Raw genomic sequence first — 12,891 nt, forward strand, 5'->3', positions numbered from 1 at the left:
TTTGAACCATTTAGACTTTAGTTACACCTAACTAACCAAATGACAACACAATCCACGCCTGAGGCGGGATTCGAACCTGCGACCTAGCAGCAGCCCGGTTCCGGACTGAAGCGCCTAGAACCGCGCGGTCACAGCGGCCGGCAGATACCCTCAGTGCAGTCGCAAACCTCACCTCTCACCCCATATGATCGTAATTTCGATAGCAAGCGCGTATGTAATACCGAGTCAAATGCCTTTTGACTCAAGGTCAACAGCATCCGTTTGACCGCCCTGTTCCAAGGCTTCCGCGATGTCACGTGGGAGAAGCTACGAGTTGTGAAGTAAGCGACCGACCGTAGATATAAAATGGAACTATTGTTACAATAATTAAACGCTTTATTTCGCTCGCGGGGGCCGGCGAGCTAACGCACCGCGATGCCGGCGTGGAGCTAGTGGCCGAGTGGGCCATCAATGAGGCGATCTGCCCGTCCTGCGTCAGACCCCACGAGCGCTCGGACGAGATAACGCCAACAATCCGGCCCATGACAACAGCTTTCGCAAGCGTCCGTTCATCCCAGTCACACCACACGCCCCTCACCCCGTGCCGGCCGATTCGCGCAACAAGTGGCCGACGCGCGCACCGCCTACCGGCCGCCGCGCGAAGCTCTGGCACGCGCGCGCGGTATAAAACCCCACGCTCCGGGCACTGCGCCGTCATTCCGGACGCGGCTGTCGGCGAGGACACACGTGTGGTTGAAAGTCTGGTTTTTATTCAGTGTCTCGAGTACGCGCACTGCTAAACCGCTGACATGCCGGTGAATATCGCTTCCGTTCTGGTCGCGGACGCAGTCCACGAAAGCTGCGACCAAATCCTGCGCGAGTACGGCATCTCCGTGACGCGAAGGCTACGCATGACACCTGAGGAGCTGTTGGAAGAAGTCAAGGTGAGTGTGTGCTCTGAAGCCACCCCGTGGCCACAGAATACTTCCGGAATGAATGCGGCGGAGTGTCTGTTCATCTGCATCAGTTGACAATTAAGTGCCTGGCCTCTATCGTTTCACTCTCGAACAGCGCGTAGGATAAACGAACACTTACGGCGTGACAAGAGGGCGACGGACGAAAATATTGCTCAAATTCAGGATTTTTTTCTGTGTACTGGAATCTAATAGACAAATGAGTTTTGCTGCTATGAATGAAGCATATATTGAAGTTTTTATTGGTATTTTTTACTGATAAATATTGATATCTTCACTGTGTAATTAGGATTTCGCGAGGCAGCTCTAGAAGGAGATAGATCGAGGGCTGTCGCTATAGCTCCGTTTGTGGTTATCTGAAACATGAAATCAACGTATCACCCTGAGCCTTAGAGATGTAATTTTAGTTCATCATAGTGATTTGAAAAAAAAAAAACGTGAAATTATAGATATTCGAAAAAAAATGACAATTTTTGGTCCCTCCTTTTTGACCCAAAGAATACTAAATATCAATACAAAAAAATCGGCTACGATGAACTGTACACAATTCAATTTGCTTCAAGGAAGACCAAAAATTACTAAAATCGGATGAAGATTGTAGTATGGGCGACGACAACCATGCCGAAAAACAAAGTTTTTGAGAAAAACGTGTTTTAAGTTTGACAAGAATTTTTCGTATAAAAAAAGGGACAAAGCTTGAAAGTTACGGGATATCATCGATGCCTGGTCCATAGTAACCGTATAGTGGATGGCCGCATTCTGCTACTTTGACCTGATAAAATAAAGCCCTCATTTTCGACCTCAAAACTCTTTCCGTCTTTGAGCACCTTGCCGCTGGTGTCTCTGTCTTCACATAATAGTCGCGTTTCTTCGCCGATGTTGATTTGAAGAACGTTTGCCACATGCGTTATTGCAGTATGGCCTACACTGAATTGACTTACGGTCAAACTTGAAGCAATGTTGACAATTACGCTTCGGCTGTATGTTACTTTTTGGAGCGTATCTCCAAGTGAGACTACTGAAACTTTCGTTCACATTTTGAGTAACGCTCCAGCACATCAGGTTTACTCAAATGGTGACGGTATCGATAACGACTGTGGCAACCTCTTCTGTGTCGGCCGGTGTGCCCGAGCGGTTCTAGGCGCTTCAGTTTGGAACCGCGTGAACGCTACGGTCGCAGGTTCGAATCCTGCCTCGGGCATGGATGTGTGTGATGTCCTTAGCTTAGTTAGGTTTAAGTAGTTCTAAGTTCTAGGGGATTGATGATCACAGATGTTAAGTCCCATAGTGCTCAGAGCCATTTGAACCATTTTTTTGAACCTCTTGTGTAACGCCTACGCGGTCCGTGCACGCTCGGCTTCAAACGTTCACAGAATCGTTACTTTTTGGAGTACGCGCATAATATTTTGGGTAATAATTCTTCAGTGTCTATACGACCGAATCCCGCAGTAAAAAAAATTTCGAATTATTCGCCGTCAAAATTTCGTACCCTCTTAAACCGTGCTGCGCGTGCTCTGATTTGCCTTATTTTATTATCAGATCATTCGTTTCTACGTAAGTCGGCGACAACCAAATACTTGCACACTCTGATGACAACGTCGGTGATCGAAATTTAATGAGAAGGTCTTGCCGCAACGAAAAAACCGCTGTCTTAATGACTGCCACCCCAATTCGTGTGTCATATCCGTGACCTTCTCTCCCCTATTTCGCGAAGATACAAAACAAGCTGCCTTTCTTTGAACTTTTTTCGATGTTCTCCGTCAAGCCTGTCTGGTGCAGGTCCCACGCCGCGCAGCAGTACTCTACAAGAGGGCGGGCAAGCGTTGTGTAGGCTAGAGATGGGTCGAACTCGTTCATTCCCGTGAACTACTTCATTCATTTCACTCTTTGCCGTGAAGCGTTCAAATGAAGTAGTTCATTCGTGAAGTAGGGAAGCCTGTCGAAGTTGCCCAGTTCGCCGCTCAGCCGCGGCTACGATCGCTTCGCCTCGCTCGTACAATAAAGCTTCGTAATACTTCACAATTTTACCAACAGATGGCCGAACTATGCAGTAACGTGCACGCAACGTTTTACGCTCTTACAGCGTCTGAGCTAACTTAAATAGAGCATGGTCGAAGGGGACAAAGGAAAGATAAACAGAGAAGCCTGTCACATATAAAGAAAGTATTACATTTAATTTTGCTCGACATTTTCTCAGGAAGCGCCCAAGAAAGTCTTCATCTGCCAAATGAAACATTATTTGTTGTATTCATGGACTGAAAACTAGGACTACCAACGAAAGGCAGTCCAATTTTATGTTCCTTTTAAAATTTAATCCAAAATAAAATGAGTATGTTTACCACTGTCATAAAGTCTATATACCTACGTTAAGTTTTCCTTTAGATTTTATTTTTGTTGAGAATAATAACCCTCCAGATTCAAAACGTAAACTGTCACCTGTAGTCATTGGACACGATTTCAGGTAAAATCCCTCTTTCAGTGTTATTAGTAAACAGCCAGCCTCTTCGTTTGTATCTTTAATATTCATTTGTCTGCAAGCGCTGCCAACGGTAGGCTACCCGTAGACGCGCCGATGTAATGGGTGAGGGAGAGGGGAAGAGAGTGAGTGAACTAGAAAAAAGTGTGGAGTGTGCTATCTGTGAAGAGTTTGAAGTACCAGTTCATTGAAAATGAGTGGTTAGTTCACACTTCACTGGAGTGAAGCGTTCATTTGAACGACTCATTCACGAGCTCCGCATCACTAGTGTAGGCAGTCTCTTTGGTAGACCTGTCGGATTTTCTAACTGTTCTGCTAATAAATCGCATTTTTTTTGGTTTGCTTACCCCACAAAATTATCCGTGTGATCGCTCCAAGTCAAGTTATTCGTAATTGTAACCCCTAGGTATTTTCATCAGGTTGCCCTCCTTGGGGTGGGTGCACCGACTGTGGTTATATTGGGTTAGACAGAGCAGCAATCAATCGTAGAATTAAGTTGATGACATTTATAGTCACAACGAAGATCCGATTTCGAACTGTGTCAGGTCATTATCAATGCAGTGGTGTTTAGCTGAATTACAGGCTTCATGTTTCTGTGTCTTATTCTGTAACCGAAATTTAGCGGATTCCTTTTTGTGCTCCTGTGGATGACTTCACTCTTTTCATGACTTAGAGTCAATAGCCGCCTGTCGCACCATCTTTTCTAAATCGTTTCGACATTTGTTTTACTGATCTGATGACTTTTTAAAACGGTGAATGATATCATCTGCAAATAATCTAAGAGGGCGGCTCAGATTGTCTCCTGTATCGTCTGTGCAGACTGGGAACAGCATAAGGCACTTCGTTGGATAACGCGAGGCGTTACTTCTGTTTCACTTGATGACATTTCGTCAGTTACTACATCCTGGCAGGAAATCACGAATCCAGTCGCACGGTAGTCTATGGGCACGCAATTTGACTGGAAGTCGCTTGTGAGGTACGGTGTTAAAAGCGTTCTGTAAATCTAAAATCCCCTGGTGAGAATAAAGAGGTTGTGTAACTGCACAAGAACGATATTTTCCACAATCTGGAACTGCGAGACCGTTACGGTCGCAGGTTCGAATCCTGCCTCTGGCATGGATGTGTGTGATGTCCTTAGGTTAGTTAGGTTTAAGTAGTTCTAAGTTCTAGGGGACTGATGACCTCAGATGTTAAGTCCCATAGTGCTCAGAGCCATTTGAAGGATATTTTCTGACTCCGTGTTGACTGTGTGTCAATAAATCGTTTTCTTCAAGGTTAACTATAATATTCGAACACAGCATATGTTCCAAAACCCTTCGAAAAATCCACGTTAGTGATATTGATCTGAAATTTAGCTGATTACTCCCATTTCCTTTCTTGGGTGTTGGTGTGACTTGTGCAACTTTCTGGTCTTTAGGTACGGATCTTTCTATAAGGGAGCCGTTGTATATTTTTGCTAAATATGGTGCTATTTTTATCAACATTCGATATATGGTATGATCAGTTTCACATTGAAACTTCCTGGCAGATTAAAACTGTGTGCTGGACCGAGACTCGAACTCGGGACCTTTGCCTTTCGCGGGCAAGTGCTCTACCATCTGAGCTACCCAAGCACGACTCACGCCCCGTCCTCACAGCTTTACTTCTGCCAGTACCTCGTCTCCTACCTTCCAAACTTTAGAGAAGCTCTCCTGCGAACCTTGCAGAACTAGCACTCCTGAAAGAAAGGATATTGCGGAGACATGGAAAAGTTTGGAAGGTAGGAGATGAGGTACTAGCAGAAGTAAAGCTGTGAGGACGGGGCGTGAGTCGTGCTTGGGTAGCTCAGATGGTAGAGCACTTCCCCGCAAAAGGCAAAGGTCCCGAGTTCGAGTCCCGGTCCGGCGTACAGTTTTAATCTGCCAGGAAGTTTCATATCAGCGCACACTCCGCTGCAGAGTAAAATCTCATTCTGGAATTTCACATTATTCATGATGACATCGGACTTCCCTACGGACTGAAACTTCCTGACGGACTAAAAGGGTGTGCTGGGATTCGAACCTCTGACCTCTGCCTGTGACGGGCGGGCGCTCTAGCGACTGAGGTATCCGCTTTCCTTCCACCAATGCCTCATCTGCTGCCTCCGAAGCTTTACAGAAGTTCTCCTGCATGCATTTCTAGAAGAGAGAATATGAAGCTATGAGGGCGGGTCGCAAGAAGTGCTTGGATACCTCAGTCGGTAGAGCACATGTCAGAGGAAGGCAAAGGTCCGTGCGGGTTTCGATTGTCGGTCTGGTGCACAGTTTTAATCTGCTGGAAAGTTTCAACTCAGCTCCTCACTGCAGAGTGAAAATTCATTCTGGAAACAGTTCCTTACGAATTAATTAGATCCTTACATATCTTCTGCGTGACGCAGAATTCAGCAACGCAGTCCAAAGACTGGTCTGATGCAGCTCTCCATGGTACTCTATCCTGTGCAAGCTTCTTCATCTCCCAGTACCTACTGCAACCTACATCCCTCAGAATCTGCTTAGTGTATTCATCTCTTGGTCTCCCTCTACGATTTTTAACCCCCACACTACCCTCCAGCACTTAATTGGTGATCCCCTGATGTTTCAGACTGTCTCCTACCAACCGATCCCTTCTTCGAACCAGGTTGTAAGACAAAGTTCTCTTCTCCCCAATTCTACACTCCTGGAAATTGAAATAAGAACACCGTGAATTCATTGTCCCAGGAAGGGGAAACTTTATTGACACATTCCTGGGGTCAGATACATCACATGATCACACTGACAGAACCACAGGCACATAGACACAGGCAACAGAGCATGCACAATATCGGCACTAGTACAGTGTATATCCACCTTTCGCAGCAATGCAGGCTGCTATTCTCCCATGGAGACGATCGTAGAGATGCTGGATGTAGTCCTGTGGAACGGCTTGCCATGCCATTTCCACCTGGCGCCTCAGTTGGACCAGCGTTCGTGCTGGACGTGCAGACCGCGTGAGACGACGCTTCATCCAGTCCCAAACATGCTCAATGGGGGACAGATCCGGAGATCTTGCTGGCCAGGGTAGTTGACTTACACCTTCTAGAGCACGTTGGGTGGCACGGGATACATGCGGACGTGCATTGTCCTGTTGGAACAGCAAGTTCCCTTGCCGGTCTAGGAATGGTAGAACGATGGGTTCGATGACGGTTTGGATGTACCGTGCACTATTCAGTGTCCCCTCGACGATCACCAGTGGTGTACGGCCAGTGTAGGAGATCGCTCCCCACACCATGATGCCGGGTGTTGGCCCTGTGTGCCTCGGTCGTATGCAGTCCTGATTGTGGCGCTCACCTGCACGGCGCCAAACACGCATACGACCATCATTGGCACCAAGGCAGAAGCGACTCTCATCGCTGAAGACGACACGCCTCCATTCGTCCCTCCATTCACGCCTGTCGCGACACCACTGGAGGCGGGCTGCACGATGTTGGGGCGTGAGCGGAAGACGGCCTAACCGTGTGCGGGACCGTAGCCCAGCTTCATGGAGACGGTTGCGAATGGTCCTCGCCGATACCCCAGGAGCAACAGTGTCCCTAATTTGCTGGGAAGTGGCGGTGCGGTCCCCTACGGCACTGCGTAGGATCCTACGGTCTTGGCGTGCATCCGTGCGTCGCTGCGGTCCGGTCCCAGGTCGACGGGCACGTGCACCTTCCGCCGACCACTGACGACAACATCGATGTACTGTGGAGACCTCACGCCCCACGTGTTGAGCAATTCGGCGGTACGTCCACCCGGCCTCCCGCATGCCCACTATACGCCCTCGCTCAAAGTCCGTCAACTGCACATACGGTTCACGTCCACGCTGTCGCGGCATGCTACCAGTGTTAAAGACTGCGGTGGAGCTCCGTACGCCACGGCAAACTGGCTGACACTGACGGCGGCGGTGCACAAATGCTGCGCAGCTAGCGCCATTCGACGGCCAACACCGCGGTTCCTGGTGTGTCCGCTGTGCCGTGCGTGTGATCATTGCTTGTACAGCCCTCTCGCAGTGTCAGGAGCAAGTATGGTGGGTCTGACACACCGGTGTCAATGTGTTCTTTTTTCCATTTCCAGGAGTGTATTAATTACCTCCTCATTACTTACGCAATCTATACATCTAATCTTCATCATTCTTTTGTAGCACCACATTTCAAAAGCTCCTATTCTCTTCTTGTCTAAAGTGTTTATCGTCTATGTTTCACTTCCTTACATGGCGACACTCCATAGAAATAGTTTCACAAAAGACCTCCTGACACATATATAGTCCATGTTAACAAATTTCTCTTCTTCAGAAACGCTTGTCTTTGCCGTAGCCAGTCTAAATATTATTTCGAACCGTATGTTTGTGATGTTGTTGTGGTGTTCAGTCCAGTGACTGGTTTGATGCAGCTCTCCATGCTACTCTATCCTGTGCGTGCCTTTTCATCCCGAATAAGTGCTGCAACCTACATCCTTCTGAATCTGCTTACTGCATTCATCTCTTGGTATCCCTCTACGATTTTGACTACTCACTCTTTCTTGCATTACCAAATAGACACCGAACGAGGAGGCGCAGTCGTTAGTACACTGGACTCGTATTCGGGAGGACGACGGTTCAATCCCGCGTCCGGCCATCCTGATTTAGGTTTTCCGTGATTTCCCTAAATCGCTCCAGGCAAATGCCGAGATGGTTCCTTTGAAAGGGCACGGCCGACTTCCTTCCCCGCCCTTCCCTACACCGATGAGACCGATGACCTCGCAGTTTGGTTTCTTCCCCCAAAACAACCCCAACCCAAAGTGACGCCTACATCTACATCTACATTTATACTCCGCAAGCCACCCAACGGTGTTGGCGGAGGGCACTTTACGTGCCACTGTCATTACCTCCCTTTCCTGTTCCACTCGCGTACGGTTCGCGGGAAGAACGACAGCCGGAAAGCCTCCGTGCGCGCTCGAATCTCTCTAATTTTACATTCGTGATCTCCTCGGGAGGTATAAGTAGGCGGGAGCAATATATTCGATACCTCATCCAGAAACGCACCCTCTCGAAACCCGGACAGCAAGCTACACCGCGATGCAGAGCGCCTCTCTTGCAGAGTCTGCCACTCGAGTTTGCTAAACATCTCCGTAACGCTATCACGCTTACCAAATAACCCTGTGACGAAACGCGCCGCTCTTCTTTGGATCTTCTCTATCTCCTCTGTCAACCCGACCTGGTACGGATCCCAGACTGATGAGCAATACTCGAGTTTAGGTCGAACGAGTGTTTTGTAAGCCACCTCCTTTGTTGATGGACTACATTTTCTAAGGACTCTCCCAATGAATCTCAACGTGGCACCCGCCTTACCAACAATAAATTTTATATGATCATTCCACTTCAACTTGTTCCGTACGCATACTCCCAGATATTTTACAGAAGTAACTGCTACCAGTGTTTGTTCCGCTATCACATAATCGTACAATAACGGACGTGACCTACCGACCCATCCCTTCTTTTAGTCAAGCTGTCACCTAAATTCCTCCTTTCCTCACTTTGCTTCACGACCTCCTCATCAGTAACTCGTCACGCGCGGCTATTCTTCGCCACTGTTGTGCAGCGCCACGCTTCAGAAGAGCGGCTGTAATCTCTTCTTGACTGAGCCGCTTAGCAGCCAAGTTTCACGTCCATGGAACACTTGAGACAAGTGCCTTAACAAAAGAATTTCTAACACAATTGATATTCGATGTAAAGAAACTGCTGTCTCTGAGAAACGCTTTTCTTGCTGTGTGTGTGTCCGCAGCTCGTGGTCTAGTGGCTAGAACTGCTACCTCTGGATCACAGGGTCCCGGGTTCGATTCCCGGCCGGGTTGGGGATTTTCTCTACCTGGGGCTAGGTGTTTGTGTTGTCCCGCTCCTCATCATCATCATTCGCGACTGTGTCTAGACTGCGGAAAAAATTGGTCTGTGTGAAAATTTGGACTTTGAGTGGGCGCTGATGACCGCGGTGCTGAGCGCCCCAGAAACCAAACATCATCATCATCATCATCATCATCATTTCTTGCCGTGGCCGGTCTGCATTTTGCATTACCTTTTTTATCTCGGCAACCATGCTGCCCAAAGGGTAGAACTCACCTAATACTTTCAGTGTCCCATTTTCTAAGACTTAAAAAAAGCAGAAAAAATCGTGCTTGTAAAAAAAAAAAAAAGTTGAAATGTGTGTGAAATCTTATGGGACTTGACTGCTAAGGTCATCAGTCCCTAAGCTTCCACACTATTTAACCTAAATTATCCTAAGGACAAACACACACCCACGCCCGAGGGAGGACTCGAACCCCCGCCGGCATCAGCTGCACAGGAGGTTGCTTGTTGTAAACGATGAAAACTGCTGGTGTATCACGTGGTTTATTAAGAGTTGGAGCAAACTTATTCACAAAGTGAATATACATCTTACATGGTCTCTACCGTGACATGGAGGCGAAAAAAGATGCATTAGTGAAAGTCTCTTCAGTAGCTCCCAAGGATACAACGTGGGATTTTTGCTCAAAAAAATGGTTCAAATGGCTCTGGGCACTATGAGACTTAACATCTGAGGTCATCAGTCCCCTAGACTTAGAACTACGTGAAACTAACTATATCGTACACATCTTTGCCCGAGGCAGGATTCGAACCTGCGACCGTAGCAGCAGCGCGCTCCCGGACTGTAGCGCCTAGAACCGCTCGGTCACAGCGGCCGGCCCAACTTATAGTCCACCCACTACACTTCTAGTGCCCCTGCCCATTACACACATTACTCGCTGCAGACAATCTGACTGAGTCCCGTAAGAGTTGGGGTAATGCGTGTGCATCCGGCACAGAAGGAGGAGGTCAATGGCCGGTTAGCCTTATCTGTATGAAGATGGTATCTGTTCTTTTGGACGTGTCCAAAAGAATAGATACCATCTTCATAGTATACACTTATGCCGGCGCGTTTTCTATCTCCCGGAACATTTAAAAAATTCCATCTTTCGTATAGCTGTTGTTCTCTCAGTGAAGCGTCTTTAATCTGATATACGGCTGCTAAACGGCGGTCCTTTAAGTTTATTTATTTTTGGGAACAGGGTGAAATCACGTGGGGCCATGTCTCCTGGATGTTGAGGGTTGGGCATCATTGCAGCATTGTGTTTGGCCAAAAAATTTGCGAAAAATCAGCTAAATGTGGCCAGACGCATGATCGTAAAGTAAAAACTGTGAATCGTTACGGCACAGATCCTGGCGGCTTACTTTCAGGTTGCTTCACGCAGACGGCACTGAGCTTGTGGTCCGTAGCTCGTGGTCCAGTGGCTAGCGTTGCTGCCTCTGGATCACGGGGTCCCGGGTTCGATTCCCGGCCGGGTTTGGGGATTTTCTCTGCCTGGGAACTGGGTGTTTGTGTCGTCCTCATCATTCCATCACCATTCGTGACAGTGGCTAGATTGGAATGTGTAAAAATTCAATTGAGCACCCCGCAAACCAAAAAATGTTCAAATGTGTGCGAAATCTTATGGGACTTAACTGCTAAGGTCATTAGTCCCTAAGCTTACACACTACTTAACCTAAATTATCCCAAGGACAAACACACACACACACCCATGCCGGAGGGAGGACTCGAACCTCCGCCGGGACCAGCCCCACAGTCCATGAATGCAGCGCCTGAGACCGCTCGGCTAATCCCGCGCGGCTCAGAAAACCAAACATCATCACTGAACTTGTGAGCAATACTCCTTGTTGATCGTTCGACCTTGTGTCATGAACTCGTGATGTGATGGATAGGCCGTTCAAATAGAAGAACCTGGTGAGCATAGGCACAGCTGATACAACTTGTGCAGTTTTTTTTTGTGTTGTAGCGATCCACAACATTTTCACTGGGAAGATCGAACTTAGTTTCGACGTCGTATCCGCAAGCCCATGTTTACTCGCCTGTTTTGACGTGTTTCAGAAATTCTGCGTCGTTACTGACTTCACATAACTACAGGGCTATTACAAATGATTGAAGCGATTTCATAAATTCACTGTAGCTCCATTCATTGACATATGGTCACGACACACTACAGATACGTAGAAAAACTCATAAAGTTTTGTTCGGCTGAAACCGCACTTCAGGTTTCTGCCGCCAGAGCGCTCGAGAGCGCAGTGAGACAAAATGGCGACAGGAGCCGAGAAAGCGTATGTCGTGCTTGAAATGCACTCACATCAGTCAGTCATAACAGTGCAACGACACTTCAGGACGAAGTTCAACAAAGATCCACCAACTGCTAACTTCATTCGGCGATGGTATGCGCAGTTTAAAGCTTCTGGATGCCTCTGTAAGGGGAAATCAACGGGTCGGCCTGCAGTGAGCGAAGAAACGGTTGAACGCATGCGGGCAAGTTTCACGCGTAGCCCGCGGAAGTCGACGAATAAAGCAAGCAGGGAGCTAAACGTACCACAGCCGACGGTTTGGAAAATCTTACGGATAAGGCTAAAGCAGAAGCCTTACCGTTTACAATTGCTACAAGCCCTGACACCCGATGACAAAGTCAAACGCTTTGAATTTTCGGCGCGGTTGCAGCAGCTCGTGGAAGAGGATGCGTTCAGTGCGAAACTTGTTTTCAGTGATGAAGCAACATTTTTTCTTAATGGTGAAGTGAACAGACACAATGTGCGAATCTTGGCGGTAGAGAATCCTCACGCATTCGTGCAGCAAATTCGCAGTTCACCAAAAGTTAACGTGTTTTGTGCAATCTCACGGTTTAAAGTTTACGGCCCCTTTTTCTTCTGCGAAAAAAACGTTACAAGACACGTGTATCTGGACATGCTGGAAAATTGGCTCGTGCCACAACTGGAGACCAACAGCGCCGACTTCATCTTTCAACAGGATGGTGCTCCACCGCACTTCCATCATGATGTTCGGCATTTCTTAAACAGGAGATTGGAAAACCGCTGGATCGGTCGTGGTGGAGATCACGATCAGCAATTCGTGTCATGGCCTCCATGCTCTCCCGACTTAACCCCGTGCGATTTCTTTCTGTGGGGTTATGTGAAAGATTCGGTGTTTAACCCTCCTCTACCAAGAAACGTGCCAGAACTGCGAGCTCGCATCAACGATGCTTTCGAACTCATTGATGGGGACATGCTGCGCCGAGTGTGGGAGGAACTTGATTATCGGCTTGATGTCTGCCGAATCACTAAAGGGGCACATATCGAACACTTGTGAATGCCTAAAAAAACGTTTTGAGTTTTTGTATGTGTGTGCAAAGCATTGTGAAAATATCTCAAATAATAAAGTTATTGTAGAGCTGTGAAATCGCTTCAATCATTTGTAATAACCCTGTATTCTTGCATTCATCTGTAGTTCAACAATTTGGAAACAAGTTTTCCTGTTTTGACGTGTTTCAGTAATTCTGCATCGTTACTGAGTTCATATAACTATTCTTGCACTGATCTGTAGCTCAACAATTTTGGAACAAGTTTTCGTACCCGAAACAGCTAATCGAT

The 12,891-nt window shown here is 47.5% G+C and overlaps 1 protein-coding gene across 1 annotated transcript in view; it reads left to right on the plus strand.

Moving 5' to 3' along the window:
* The first annotated feature begins 698 nt into the window (after positions 1-698).
* Positions 699-12,891, plus strand: part of LOC126108121 (D-3-phosphoglycerate dehydrogenase) — an 88,949-nt gene continuing 76,756 nt past the window's right edge. Inside the window, exon 1 of the mRNA XM_049913365.1 lies at positions 699-923. Coding sequence (XP_049769322.1) covers positions 789-923 — 135 coding nt within the window. The 5' untranslated portion in view covers positions 699-788. The remainder of the gene's footprint in view (positions 924-12,891) is intronic.

This window comes from Schistocerca cancellata, chromosome 11 (assembly GCF_023864275.1).
Source record: "Schistocerca cancellata isolate TAMUIC-IGC-003103 chromosome 11, iqSchCanc2.1, whole genome shotgun sequence".
Taxonomy (NCBI): Eukaryota; Metazoa; Arthropoda; class Insecta; order Orthoptera; family Acrididae; genus Schistocerca; species Schistocerca cancellata.